The 14,495-nt window shown below is 37.1% G+C and overlaps 2 protein-coding genes across 8 annotated transcripts; one reads left to right on the top strand and one right to left on the bottom strand.

Annotated features, from left to right (window-relative positions):
- The first annotated feature begins 388 nt into the window (after positions 1–388).
- Positions 389–6,999, top strand: LOC104591604 (two-component response regulator ORR26-like). 3 transcript variants are annotated; one of them, XM_010250506.3, is made up of 5 exons: positions 391–935; positions 2,909–3,061; positions 3,170–3,550; positions 3,727–3,803; positions 5,758–6,999. In XM_010250506.3, the coding sequence occupies exons 1-5, from the start codon at positions 809–811 to the stop codon at positions 6,799–6,801; spliced, it is 1,782 nt and encodes a 593-aa protein (XP_010248808.1). In that variant the 5' UTR covers positions 391–808; the 3' UTR covers positions 6,802–6,999. The 3 variants fall into 3 exon arrangements, with proteins under 3 accessions (XP_010248810.1, XP_010248808.1, XP_088760498.1); XM_088904372.1 differs by lacking the exon at positions 391–935 and adding an exon at positions 1,043–1,130; XM_010250508.3 differs by lacking the exon at positions 2,909–3,061 and having other exon boundaries at positions 389–935.
- Positions 7,000–7,544: 545 nt separating this feature from the next.
- LOC104591605 (protein WVD2-like 7) lies at positions 7,545–13,446 on the bottom strand. 5 transcript variants are annotated; one of them, XM_088904373.1, is made up of 9 exons: positions 12,975–13,446; positions 11,958–12,545; positions 11,494–11,874; positions 11,344–11,402; positions 11,130–11,204; positions 10,334–10,436; positions 10,179–10,217; positions 8,637–8,747; positions 7,545–8,218 (listed from the first exon to the last, which is right to left on the bottom strand). In XM_088904373.1, exons 1-9 carry the CDS (start codon positions 13,044–13,046, stop codon positions 8,003–8,005), a joined length of 1,644 nt encoding a protein of 547 aa, XP_088760499.1. In that variant the 5' UTR covers positions 13,047–13,446; the 3' UTR covers positions 7,545–8,002. The 5 variants fall into 5 exon arrangements, with proteins under 5 accessions (XP_088760499.1, XP_088760500.1, XP_010248811.1 ...); XM_088904374.1 differs by having other exon boundaries at positions 11,494–11,865; XM_010250509.3 differs by having other exon boundaries at positions 11,961–12,545.
- Positions 13,447–14,495: the final 1,049 nt, after the last annotated feature.

Genomic DNA, 14,495 nt, shown 5'->3' with positions numbered 1-14,495 from the left:
ACTATAAACATTTTGAGCTAGAAAGTAGGGCAAGGATAAGATAATGAAGCAATCACACTTAACAGTTTGGATTAAAGCCCTTTGATTAAACCTCCCATTAGAGATTTGATCATTATCTAATGCTAAAAATGTCATGAACTGCCTAAGAAAAAAACCACTTGCCTTCAGAGCATATATATCCATATTATGAACAATTTTGCACGATATTTACAGTACAACAACACCAAATCTTAACATAGTTTTGAGTATAATCAATTCAAGGTAGAAATATGTTTAATCATGTTAAAAGGAGGATTGGACCAAAAAGGCAAGAGGGCACTTCTCCATCATTTTGACAAATATTAAAATGTGTGTGTGTGTGTTGGGGAGGGGGGGGGGGGGGTATGTGATAATAATTGTGATGATCTCTGCATTCAAACTTGCTTTCATCCATATTTTTTTAAGATTCTTCTCTCCACTTCCAAAGTTAGCTAAGCACTTGAGAATATTAAAATATTTCAGGAAGAAAGTTAAAAATAAGCAAAATGGAGCCTCAGGGACCGTTAACCAGCCGGCGCCAATATTCGTTATTCCACTTAAAAGTTAGAACTTTCCCACTCTTCCAGACTGCAAACTAATACACAAATGCTCATTTTTTGAACACAACTCCTCTCTCTCTCTCTCTCTCTCTCTCTCTCTTGTCCCTATATCAGACACTGCTAGCGAAAATATAATCCCCTTTTTTCTACCCCCTTCCTTTCTCTGTGACTGTGAGAAAGTACCGAGCTTTGGGATCGATAGACTGATCGGTCTATCACCGCTTCCTCCGATGGAAAATGGTTTTGCTTCTCCTCGAGGTGATGCCTTTCCAGCCGGGCTTCGTGTTCTCGTCGTCGATGATGATCCAACTTGGCTCAAAATTCTCGAAAAGATGCTTAAAAAGTGTTCTTACGAAGGTAATTTACACAAGAAGTATCAGTCCCTGTTTTTTGTATGTTGTATGTTGCCGACCAAAAGTTGTGTAACTTGTCTTCTATTTCTGAGTGATGTCTTTTATTTCTATTCCATAGTTAGGTTCTTTTGTACACTAGATCTGGGAACACGGTACGAGCAAATTATGTGACCTTTTGTTGCTGAAGATTATTTCCAAGGTGGGGTTATCTGATGTTGCTGCCTGTTAGAGTAAAACTTCTAAAAGCATTCATGGCTTAGGATTTCAAGTTCTGTAACTTGTCTCCTCTAGAACGCGATGTCTTTTATTGAACAGAGATGCAACTTGAAATGAATGAACTGTTACAGGATTAAACGTTTAGGCAGCATTCATGTTTGTTTATTTGTGTGTAAGATGGTAATCATTTTGACATCTAGAAAACTTTGTGGAGGATAACAAGAAACGGAAAGTATGCTTAAATTAGTTCCAAGAAAGGATATTAAAAGAATTTTATGGTTGTGGTAAGGAGCATATTAGTCGGGGTAAATCATGCTTAATTCGCTCCAAGGATATGAAATTGTTCTTTCTTGTCTTTGTGCAGTTGTTTTGTTAATTGTCAATGTAATCAGATAAATTTTCGTTCTATTTCAGAGATTCTTGAAAAAACCTAAGATATTTCACTTAATTATTACACGAGCAAGATGTAGCATCATATAGCATAGGACATAAAAGAACTAGCAGAACTTGTGAGCTGTAAATTTCCCATGGTGGAACCTTAGTATTACATAATTTTGTATTACTACTCTAAGTAGGAAACTAGGAATGATTTACCTGACTAGAGCCTGTCAAATTTTAGGAAAAGGTGGAATTTCAAGCCATCTCTAGTGAGTTTCCTTCCCCTTGTTGACACCATTCATATTAACCAGGATTTCTGACTAGGGAGCAGTTTCTGGTTTGAGCTAAGTTTGCCTATAGCTTCTATGGTGGTCTGAATTTGAGAGGCTTGTTAATTACCAGGTGCAAGATTTTTGTCATTTAAGTTGTGAATGATGTAAATGTGATTGTTCCAGTTCTCAAGCATTCATTTGCTAATTCCCTGTTCAGAAAACAGTAAATTTGTTGGGAGTGCAAAGTTACAAGCCTACAAATACTTGAGTCTCATGTTGTAACACAAAGAAGTAGGCAAAGTGTAATTGTGAGGTTGATGCCTAGGATCTAAATGACTGCCAACTCTTATAATGTTCTTGCTGAACAGATGAGCATAACTAAGGAAAGATCAATAAGTGATCAATTCCCTCTGTACTTTCATACATGTATCTAAGTTCCCTTGTCCTTTTCACTTTAACAAAAGAAATTCTAGTAAAATTGCTTGTTAAACTAGTGAATGGAAAAGCATAGTTGAAACCTGACCACAACTCTTAGCTAAAGTCATTATTCATTCTTTTGCAAGCATCATGGTGGCATCACAGAGGGACACTTTAAAGGGTACTTTCGCATAAGTTAATTGGATGAACATTTCGAGGATGAGTGCTACAAGGATTTGGGAGAGTCCAGTTTAAGAGTTTCGTTTTGGAGGCATTAAATAAAAAAAAAAAAAAGTGAAAAAACACCAGTTACTTCTAAGTCATGGGAAGAATCTAGGGTAACTGTTATAAAAATTCTCAACCATTCAGGAATGGAATAAGAATGGGAAATGTATTTTTAAAAATGAATTCTGAGAAGTTGCAACTGTCGCAATTTAATTTTGATGTGGAATGATAAATATCCTGGAAAATATGATGGCAATTGTGTCCTCGATCCAAGTAGGGTGGATTTGCTTTTTTTCCCTCAGGACATGAATATTTCTTAGAGAAATATATCCAATTTATTAGTAGGATACCTTTTTATTTTTCTTTTTTTTTTCAAAATACTTGCATGTTGTGCTCCCTTCCTCACCATCATCACAACAATGTGCTTCTATGACATTTTTGCAATATTTGTTGCTTTTGCCTGCTGCAGTGACCACATGTGGTTTAGCAAGAGATGCACTAGACATGCTTCGTGAAAGAAAAGATAGATTTGACATTGTAATTAATGATGTTAATATGCCTGATATGGATGGTTTCAAGCTTCTTGAACATGTTGGACTCGAGATGGATCTACCTGTTATCAGTCAGTTCTCTTTCTTGCAGGGTGCTTTCTTTTCTTTTCTTTTGACTATATTATCTTATCAAATTAAGCCTTAATTTGTGACTATACATATTCTATGAATCTGTACAGTGATGTCCGTTGATGGGGAAACAAGCAGGGTGATGAAAGGGGTTCAACATGGAGCATGTGATTATCTACTTAAGCCTGTACGCATGAAAGAACTTCGAAATATATGGCAACATGTTTTTAGAAAGAAAATTCATGAGGTGAGAGAAATTGAAAACCATGATGATGTTCAATTAATAAGAGGTGGATCAGAAGAATTTGAAGATGGACAGTTACTAAGTGGAGGCGATTTGACTTCACCAAAGAAAAGGAAAGATACGGAAAATAAAGAGCATGAGGACCAAGAATTCAATGATCCTTCTGCTGTGAAGAAGGCTAGAGTAGTTTGGTCTGTGGATCTTCATCAGAAATTTGTTGATGCCGTAGATCAGATAGGATTTGATAGTAAGTTCTATCAAGGCTTTCTTTCAAAATTATAATTTAATAGAAATGAATGATATGGAGCGGTTTGGTCAATTTCATTTCAGAACTAATGATATTTTGCTTCTGATATGTTTATTACTCCAGCAGTCATCCTACAATGCCTATGCAGATATATGATGTATAGTTTCTTTTGGCAGAAGTTGGACCCAAGAAAATACTAGACTTGATGAAGGTTCCTTGGTTGACCAGAGAAAATGTTGCTAGCCACCTACAGGTATATATTTCTCAATAAATCTTCTCCCAGGAATGGCATTTAAGGTGTCCTGAGCCATGCTTAAATTATGAGCAGTCTGTTAATATAGCTGCCAAGCAATCTTGTGGTTTCAATAATCTTAACCATTGTTTTTTTTTTTTGAAATAGTAGAAATTCTTCTGATTCTCCATTTGGTCTTTTAGATTCTGTTCCATCCTTGCTATTAAAATTTCTGAGCATACTAGAAGAACTTGCTGTCTCGTATTTTTGTGTTCCCTATCTAATAATATAGCTTATAATTGCTTATCCTTTTCTGCAGAAGTTATGAATTTTCCTTTTAGCTTCAAGATTGAAATTTACTGTCTATAAATAAGCTCCCTATGTTTCCATCGACTATGCCTTCATTTAGCCTGATATGGTAAATGTAAGAGTGAGAAGCACATGCTTCCAATAAAAATTAACCTTTCAATGATTTCAACAAGGATATTCCATGCTAAATCCTAAGTATACCTCTATTTTATTCTGTATGACCACGAAATATATTATTATGAACTATACACAAGAGATATATTGTAGAAATATCACTAACTGATTTTAGTTAGGATTCATGGGAAGGGGTTCTCATTTGCTCATAAGCAAATTTGTCAGGTGATATATCAATCATTTGAACTTTGTCTAAAGAATTCTCTTCAGCCTCAGTTTTCCATATCCTTCATGATGGAAACAAGGAGGCTCATCAGTTGGTCAGGACATGGCCTTTCCCTCTCTCACTCCTTCATGTGGACTATAATTCCTTCTTCTTTCTTGCAATCTATCATTGACTCTGATATGTAACCCAGGTTTTCTGTCGAATGATGCTTAGCTTTGTCCTTCAAAAAAGAAGAAAAAAAACCTTTGCCTAAAGATTGTTATATCCTACCAAGCATGAGGTCATTATGTAAAAACCTAACCTAGGAAGCAATAGTTAATAACTGATGATACTTTGGCTTAATCTACGAACTGTTTTTCAGAGAAGTGCTTATAATTTGCTTACAAGCTACATGCTGACAAGAGGGCATGGAGCCCACGCTAAGTTAAAAGATAGATGTAATGGAAACAAAGAACACAACAAAATAAAAATTAAAAAGAAAATCATTCCAGCATGGTAGTATTCTTCCATTTGTTCCAAGGTTCAAAATATTGATACGTCGGTAGTGGCATATCGGGCAGTATCAATAGCTTTTTTATTTTTTTTAGTTTTTTTTTCTAATCTGGTTCAGAGGGGCCGGTTTAAGGTCCACCCTCTGAACCGGTCGAGAACCCAAAACACCTCCCTGTAGGGGCATATTGGGAAGTCCCCGTTATGATACGTATCAGACGATACGGCCCGATACGTATCGATACTTTGAACCTTGATTCGTCCAAACCTATAAGTGTCAACCACGTAGATGGTTCATCATAAGAAAATTGCAATTGCAAGACTGGATAACAAACACTAGTCAACACTCCACATGATATCTTTATGTAGACTGTATGCTATTTTGGTTTCAGAAACCTCGTGGCAATCAATAATGTTTTCTTTTGAGTGATAGTGTCAATAATTAGGGAAAATCTATGGTATGGGAAGAGTTTTGACCAATCAAAACCCACCCATGAATTTTGATAAATAACACCTTATTGGCTACCACGTTTATGATTCCAATTGACTGATCAGAGGATTTTCAGATATCATATCTTTTCCATATCATAATCGGACCCCAATAATTAATAATGGCATCATAGTGATATAGTATAACTATCAGAGGTTGAGCATATTCGTTTTATTTTTGAATCTGGCATAATATATTTATTTTCTTTATTATTCTCATCAGACACAAATATCATAGCTTTATCTAGGAAAAATTGGGAACAAGTAGTGGGAAATTTGCACGCCTAATATCCTAGATTCTTGCATATAAGGGGAAATCTGACTTTGAAAAACATATTTGTTGTGCAGAAATACCGTCTATACTTGAGTAGGTTGCAAAAACAAAACCAACCAAAAAGTTCTTTTTGTGGGACAAAACAGTCAGATTTCACTTCAAAAGATCCTACTGGAAGCTTTGGCATTCAGAACTCGATTATAATGCGCCAAAACAGTGCAGGCAACAGCAGTTTTGGATATTGCGGCAATAAAATTCTTGTCCAAGATGTGGGCTCAGAAATCTATGAAAGTGACTTGAAAGGTGTCATTTCTTTCTTACCAGTCACAGAACCTAAGAAAGCTTTGGCTGCTGATGCTTCTATTCTTCAGAAGTCTAGTAATGGTTCTGGAATAGGCCCAACTCATTCTTTTGGGTCACTGGGGCCAGATGTCAAGTATAACATTCAATCACCAAACTGTTGGAATGGAGAGATTCCAGTGATGCAGTTTGCACAACCAAAACAAGAACAGGACCCGTATCGGGTTCTGGAGGATAGCTATGCACCTCTGCCACCATCGGGTGGTCCACGGGATCAAATCCAAGCTAATGGCCTACAACCAGCTCTATCTATTAATCCCAGAACTTCTGTTACAGAAAACAGTAAAGCCATCACTACTGAAATTGAGCCCTTGTGTACTGAATACGGAAGCAACCATGCTGGAGATATATCTCGAAAGAGACAGAGAATTGACTCGTTTTCTGTTGGAGGTGATACAGATGTAGCAAATGCCCGAGCCTTTGGCTACATGTCCACCAGTAATGGGTCACCACCTATGAAAAATCATAGCTTTGATCAGATTTACATAAATAACTGGGATTCTCCCCAACCAAATATAATTCCAGAAGGTGGATCAATTTTGATATCTCCCCACGAAGACTTGGAAATCCATTCACTTCAAGGATATGGTTACACTGAGAACGTTGGCTTCAACAACACGGAGTTTTTGACCTTTGAACATCCAGTTCCAATTACTGAGCCCTCAAATCACTTGATTGATGGATTGAGGTTTAATTATGATTATCCTTGTGACTCAATGGAGTACCCCTTAATAGACCGAAGCCTGTTCATAGCATGACTCCACTGTAGTGGAGTTTATCCTTAAAGATAAAAGTCACAGAGATCTTCTTCCAGGTTAGTCCGTCTTCAAGCAAAGTGCTTGTACTGGATGTAATAGGATGTGCCAAGGCAATTATTATTGACTGCATTTGGACAGGGATGCCAAAATTTGTACAATAGATGGAAGCAGTATAATCTTTACCTATGGTAAACAACAGATAATTATATCAGATGTGCTGCTTCAACTGCAAGTTTTGAAAGATGAAAGCAATTTTTGTTTTGATGATGTGCTTATTTTCATGCACACACTGACGCAAATGTGCGCCCACACACACAGAGTATAACCAACATAGGCCCGCTGTAGATTCTGTTGAATTTTAGTTTTTTACAGGAGCAATGCTAGTGAATGGCCTCATCATTCATGGAGCCTTTAAATCTCAAATGAGCAAAACATAAATACTGTCTATTTACAAACTCCATGAGGAGCATTTGCCTTTTTGCCAATAAAGGGTTCAGGTTTCCCATGTTAGTTCTAAGTTCTAACATCACAAGGTTGTGGAAGGCTCTCTTAATATATAATTCCTGATGACGAACATATCCTATGCTTTATACCCATTTTTGGTCTGGGCTCGGTGGAGTTGCTTCCCAAATTAAGCAATATTATTATGTCTACAAAGTACAAACTATTAAAATAATGAACCTTTTATCTGATTTCAAGAAAAAAAAAGGTATTCACATTTTGATGCTGACCCATTTCTTCTATATGTACTTGTAAAGCACTCAAAGACATTTTGAGATTGGAATTATTTATAGGTAACAAGCCAAATACATGATATCTCTGAGCTTTCTTTTAGTTCATCTCAAGAACACCATGAGTCTTGACCCAAAAAAAAATTCTAATATAATACATTCCATTAAGAAACAAATAGAAAGGAAGAGCCAAGACAAAACTCACTTCAAATTGATGGAGAAAGCAACTAATATAGATTTTGAATTTCCATTGGTAACCTCCACCATGATAATAATCCACTCTGGCAGCTACTGTATTGAACTTAAATCTCCTAAACAGTAGCTTAACAAATGTTACCATTAGAGATTAACGCTCTTCAATTGTGCTCCTTTTTTATGGATCTCTTCTATGGTGCTTTTCTGCTCACCACAAATCAATAATGCTCTTCTTGTCCCAAATCAATCAATGCATCAAAACTTCCTCTTACTAGTCAATGCTGGATATTTGGAGAAGCATTCTCATGGGTATTCTTCTTAGGTAGTGAACTAACAGAACGAGCTAGGGATCGGGTGCTCTTTCCCTTAAAGTAATTGGTGTTATCATTCTTGACTGGAGGCCTTCGAGGAGGGATAGAACTCATCTCCTGGACTGCATCAGAGTTTGGCTTCCTTCCAAGCTTTGGTGATCGAGGGCGTGTCAACGGAATCTGGAATGCATAGTTGATAGTAACAAAATGACAATTTTTGGATTAGCATGTAAGCAGGTCTAAAAATTAAGATTGCCGTAAGATGTAATATTTTCATTGAGGATCAACTTAAAGCTTTCAAGGAGAAGACATCTATGGACACCCAAAGATGAAGTAAAAAACTACACATGTACACAGATATCAACACGGAGCAAGCATGGCAAAGCACATTTACTTGACAGAGTAAGAACTAAGATGCACAACTTAGACTTAGAGAATGAACTTTGTCAAACCTGATAACTCTCTTCCAAATGGCAACAAAAACACTCAACTGAAATCCTTTCTCAAAGTATCTACTATAGTTGTAGACATACTTAAAAGGCAAGATGATTATTAATTAACAAGGCCAGGTAGTATGTTGTAAGATAGACAGAGATACCTTCTTTATCTGACACTTTGGTAGTTCTGTCTCCCGACGAAAATCTGGCATTGGTTTGGCCTTGAAGCTGAGGCTCTGGTGCAGCTTTCTAAGTTCTGTTTCAGCTTTTTCCTGTAAAAAAAGAACGAAATTAGTTTCTCTGAATTAGGTTGCAGGTATGAATGACATTGATACGTTAAAGAAGAAAGAAAGAAAGATAGATCTAGATAATCATATATGATTCGACCAAGTTACCAAACCATAAAGAAACTTCGGAAAACTCAGATCAGCAAGGCACTTTTAAAACATGTAGGAAGGCTCAGTGACTCAACCAAGTTACCAGAAAGCTGCATTTCATTTATTCCAGCTAAGGCTGCAACTTGGGCTAGGTTGGCCCAAACCCAACCCGAAAAGGTTGGGTCGGGTCGGGTTGATGCTCGGGTTAGGGTTGAAATTCATGAACCCGACTTTACTTCGAGTTGGGTTAGGGTTGCCTTAGGCAACCCGACCCAACTCAAACCCGACTCTATAGTACATGTCATATATAAATATATGTTATATGTAATATATAACATACATTGATTTGTTTAGATGCATGATATTTGTATAGCCCCCACCACATAATATATAAATATATGTTATATGTCATGTATTTCTTTTTAGATAATCACTTCACTCAATCCTAATCAGAAAGACTAAAACCTTAATAACATTATTTTATGTTTTTTGAAAATTTTATCTTCATCTTCTCTCTCTGTTGTTTGCCGCTCATAAAAGATCTATCATAAGTCATAACTCATAATAAACTATAGTCATTTCTAACACTTGTTTTTCTGAATTTTGTACCAAAAGAACAAAAAAAAAAAAACGTCAACAAACAAATACTAATGAAACATAGGGTTAACATATATATGTAATGAAAGTTGAGTTAAGATCTAAAATCGAGAAATTCTATGAAGTTTTAAGGGATGGAAAGAAGGTTGGGTTGGGTTAGGGTTGAAGGAATTTAGTTAGGGTTAGGGTTGGGTTGGTCGGGTTGGGTTAGGGTTGGGGGTTTAGAACATAGGGTTGGGCTAGGGTTGGCCTCAACCCAACCTACCCGGCCCGACTTGCAGCCCTAATTCCAGCTATGATACCCAGACACCATATTTTGGCATAGACACTGATACAGGAAATGGGGATATGACTCTCCATTTCCCAAAATCACAGAAATGAATAATTATGTCATGGTCATGCATCTATATTTAGTTTTTACAGCCCAAGTATCATTTCTGAAAATTTGTCTTATAATGTGTAAAGATTAGTATGTTTTGTTAAAAACACATCATATTACATATTTTAAAAGTGTTAATGCTAAGAGTATATCTAGAAGTTCAAAGGTAGTATCTGGTGTCGTATTGGGTATGAATCACATCCATCACCAGAACTCTAGATAAGTAAAGGTATCCAGGCAAATGTCAAGCAACAAAGTGTAGGCAGCCCCAAGCCAACCATTATCAAAGCTAATATTAAGTCTTGCCAAGCAGAGGGGAAAAAACACTTGGATCTTGTTTGAAGCTGCACCTTTTGTGCCTCATTGGCATTGAATCTCTCCTCCAACTTCTGAGAAACCAAATTATCAGGAAGTAAGAAAGCAAAATTAAACAAATGTATCTAAAACAATTTTATTACATTTAATGCAATAATCAATTAAAAAGAGCTAATGAATTAGGCCTTGCCTCCTTCCTTTTTGCAGCTCTTTCATCACTCCTTAAGGTAAAAGGAGAAGATACAATTGAGGGCCGTCTTATGTTCCCAGAGGCCCTCAAAGATTTTGAATGGCTGCCAAGCAAATAGTTGCCAGAGTAATCAGAAATGTTATTAAGGAAATGCAATATAATCATAGTAATAAGTCATTTTTTTCTACTTTTCTTTTTTGTGTTTTTTTTTCTTCCTTTCATTTGTCTTTTTTTTCTTTTTTTCTTTTTTTCTTTTTTTTTTTTGGGGGGGGGGGGGGGGGGGGGTAGTGGGACCAACCTAGGCATCCTCTTAGGCCACATCCACCTAGTTGGACACTCACAAATCTGATTTTTTGCGATGTATTAGAATATGCACAATAATATGACAAAATCCCAGAGAAGCTCTATAACAGATGGTTATCATCATCTAATTGGACATGGTTTCATTTAGAAAACCTCTTCCGTGCATCCCATCCTGCCACATGAAGGGAAGCAAAGCAAGAGGAGGGGGTTGAGTGCGTGTGTTCGTGTGCACGCTAAAATGCAAACTAAACATTCTTATCTGCAATAAATTATTCATGTTTCCTAGCATGTAAAATAATATTTTTTACTTGAAAATTTATCCTGCAACATCATTATGTCAAGGCATTAACTTTCTATGGAGGTAAAGCAAATGGGGTTTTCATTTTTTTTGGGATTAACGTAGTCCCATGCAGATACGCAGGTCATTTCTGGAGTTATATTACTCTGGCTTAGACAAACAAGAACAATGTGATAGTGTGATAGAAGAACTTACCCAACAGGGAGGGATTCTGTAAGTGCGTTAGCTTTTCTGGCTGTAGAGACAATATGATCTATTGCTCTTTTACTCCTGTAAATATAAACAATCAAGATTAACATTAAAGTAATAAATTTCTTAATCCGTTAATCATGTATTGCAATTGGCATTGGCACAACTTGAGAAACTATCTTTTGGAGGCATACTTACAGAATTGTGTGAAATGTAATACCTTTTATTTTCTAATTCAGAGGTTGTTGAAGAAACTTTTGGTAGCCCATTTGTAGAAGCCTGTGGTTTGAAAAGAAGCTATTAGTGTGCATGACAACTTTTGACTACAAAATATATATAAATGCATTGAAAGTGAGTTTGGAATAAGCACCCTAGTTGGAGTACTTAGAGGAACTGAGCGGTGTTTAGCTGTTTTTGATGAATTTCCTGTCAATCTTGAATTTCCTATCATTTGGGGAACTGGAGAAGACTTTTTAATTTCACCGGCAGGAGATGGGGCCAAATTGATTGACATATGAAGTGATTTTGGAGTTGATCGCTTCTTATCTACCAAGTCTCTTGCAGAGTTCTTACTGTTTGGAGTGGTGCTAATCTCCTTTCTTGAATGCACAGGAGTTATATATTTCAAAGGGGGAGATGGAACCTTAGATGCTTTACTGATAAATGATGATTTTGAGGAAGAAAAACTGGGTTTCTTCTTGGTTTCTGAAGATAATGTCTGCTGACTAACGGTGGAAATCTCCTGGAACATCTAAGAGAAATGAGTTGTTGCAACAAAATCTAGATCATAGTGTTAAGAAAAATAATCACGAAAGGAAAGCGAATAAACACTACTACCTCTACAGGTGACTTGTCCACTTGAATGGTTTTACTAGTCTCTACCTCAGTGATTTCATTGTGGTTGACAGCATCTCCAAGTTTATTTGTTGAACTGACAACCATCTGATTCTCCTCAACAGCCTGGTCTTCTATTACTTTATCTACTAGTTCCTCGTTAGAAGTTTCCAGCTCACCTCTTTCAACAATAGAATTGCATCCATTTGGATCAATGGTGGAATCTTTGTCACTATTGGGACCGTCAACTTCCTGTGGCTCATCATGGGCCATATGGCTATTAGATCTTGCCAGTTCTGTATCCAGAGCCGCAATTTGTTGATTTCCATCCTCAGTATCTGGTTGGGGAATGTTGTTAGCTGTAGCATTTGCCTGCTCAAGCAATGCGGTTTCCTTCTTGGCAGCGATTCTCTTATAACGGGCTTCAAAATACGCCCTCTTCTGAGCTACGGAACCAGGCTTAGAGTATTTCTCCACCTCTTCTAAGTACCGGTTGTGAGAGAACGATGACCATTTCTCCCAATCCAAGGACTCTGACATGAACCTTCCGAACGAGATTGATTCTCCAAGCGCATATATGGGGTTCCCCTGTAAACATAGAACATTTCACTGGTTCACGGAAAAGCATGCATTGCCAGCTGCAAATAAGATCAACCTCGAAAAAAATACATGTACCGAACAAAGTCCCGACGATCATGGTGTTTTGTGGGAAAAGTAAAGAAGCAAGAGACGCTGGTACTATTTATTTAAGCTTTCAAGTTAAAGAGATAATAAAAAATGCAGAGACTAAACATGAGATGACGCACGGAGCACAAATGCAAAGCATACTCATCAATGAAAAATCAAAAACTTCAGTAAATCAAGAAACCACTCAACAGAACCGTGAAAGTTAAACCAAAGAGAAATGGGTCTTTGAAGAAGGTGGTTTGTTATAACGATAACCCACGAGGAACCCATTAACAAAAACTTGAAAATGCAAAAAGAAATGAAATGGGTCTCTTAGCCCCTGGCTGTTACCTGTTTGGCTTCATTGGAAGAGGTGTTAGTCGCGTGAGAGAAGGATTGCATGAGACAAGCTGATTCCCCCATGGTTTAGCAGAATGGAATTCAGAATCTTTGTGTAAACTCTTCTCCTTCTCTTCTTCTTCTTCTTCTTCTTCTTCTTCTTCTCTGCTCTTCCTTGGAAAGTAATGACCCTAAAGAACACTCACTTTAATTTGAATCGCAAGTTATGGGTCCATGTTGTTGCCAGGGTAGACCAGGAAGTGGAAGGATATTCGGACGACTTCGGGAAGAGAGAGAGAGAATGGTGAGAAGTGCAAAAAAAGAAAAGAAAAACCCTCTTGGCTCTTGTGGGGGCGTTCATTGGTCATTGGTGTTAATATCACTGAAATTTGAGAGCACACCTGGTAGGATTGAAAACTGAAAAGCTCTCCATCTCCAATATTTGGTTTCATTCATGCTTGGTTGGTATAGCCGTATAGGTCCCACCATTCCATCCATGCGAATGCGAATGCGAATGCGAATGCGATGAAGTTAACGTCTATCTTTTGCTAGTTTTGCTTTACGCATTCAAAATCGAGGGAGACAGAGACGACAAATGGAGACAGTAGACATCATCTGATCATCTCTCTCTTCTTCGATATAAAATAATAAAATATAGCTGGGGCTGGCTAATTTGAATTCGAAAAGATAACGAAATTACAAGAATAGGTCTTTAAAAAGCATAAGCATGCTCTGATTATGGATTTTTATAACGTTAGTAATAGTAAATAGTAATAGAATGTAAGCTAATCAGACGGACGAAAGAAAGAGAAAAGTAAATCCAGCCAAAATAAGTATAAGGTTAATTTTGTAATTTTATTTTCTTTTGAAAAAACAAAATAACAAAACTGTCCTTTACCTCTTTCCATTTTCCAATGTAGAGATCAACCGAGTCATAATACCAATTGTGACCCATTAAAATGATTTAATTTTTAAATTTAAAACCCTGGTTTCCTCTTTCCACGTGTTCTGCACGTGATACCCATTAGTACCAAGTACCAGGTTCTTAATGGTGAAAAGCAAAACCGAAAAAGGAGGAGAGCTTTGTTTTCATCAAAAGATAAAAGATTCGAGTGTGAAGCGATGAAACCCAACGTTTTAAAAAACGACCCAGAAACGAACCGTTCTGGCCACTGGTTTATGGGTCGATAGTTCGATCATCCGGTTTGAATGGATGGCTCGTTCTGACAGAAAAATTAAAAAAATAAAAAGCAGTCAAAACTGTTGAACGGGTTGACGGTTTAATTGCTTGGGTCAACAGTTTGTTGACTTTTCAACGATTTTTGACCAAATACTAGATTTGGGATAAAATAGAACCGGTTGCTTGGATGGTTTCTGGGCCAAACGGTCTGACCATCTGAATCAACAGCGGTTCCAAAGTGTTGATGAAGCCAAGGTTGGATTCAGTCCTCCCAAAACCGTGCCTCACACCCTCTTCACAGAATCACAGCCACTTGCAATTATGTATGAGGAATATCTCCCTGATTATAGGTT

The sequence above is a fragment of the Nelumbo nucifera genome, chromosome 4, assembly GCF_055504915.1.
Source record: "Nelumbo nucifera cultivar China Antique chromosome 4, China Antique-T2T, whole genome shotgun sequence".
Taxonomy (NCBI): Eukaryota; Viridiplantae; Streptophyta; class Magnoliopsida; order Proteales; family Nelumbonaceae; genus Nelumbo; species Nelumbo nucifera.
Note: the sequence above shows the minus strand (reverse complement) of the source record. Positions and strands in the feature narration are given on the sequence as shown.

Coding starts and splice junctions, on each gene's coding strand:
- LOC104591605 (XM_088904373.1), bottom strand. CDS start 13,046: ATGGGGGAATCAGCTTGTCTCATGCAATCCTTCTCTCACGCGACTAAC. Junction 11,403..11,493: donor CTCTAAGTACTCCAACTAGG/GTGCTTATTCCA, acceptor TTCAAACCACAG/GCTTCTACAAATGGGCTACC. Junction 8,219..8,636: donor CAAAGTGTCAGATAAAGAAG/GTATCTCTGTCT, acceptor TATGCATTCCAG/ATTCCGTTGACACGCCCTCG.
- LOC104591604 (XM_010250506.3), top strand. CDS start 809: ATGGAAAATGGTTTTGCTTCTCCTCGAGGTGATGCCTTTCCAGCCGGG. Junction 936..2,908: donor TAAAAAGTGTTCTTACGAAG/GTAATTTACACA, acceptor TGCCTGCTGCAG/TGACCACATGTGGTTTAGCA. Junction 3,062..3,169: donor GATGGATCTACCTGTTATCA/GTCAGTTCTCTT, acceptor GAATCTGTACAG/TGATGTCCGTTGATGGGGAA.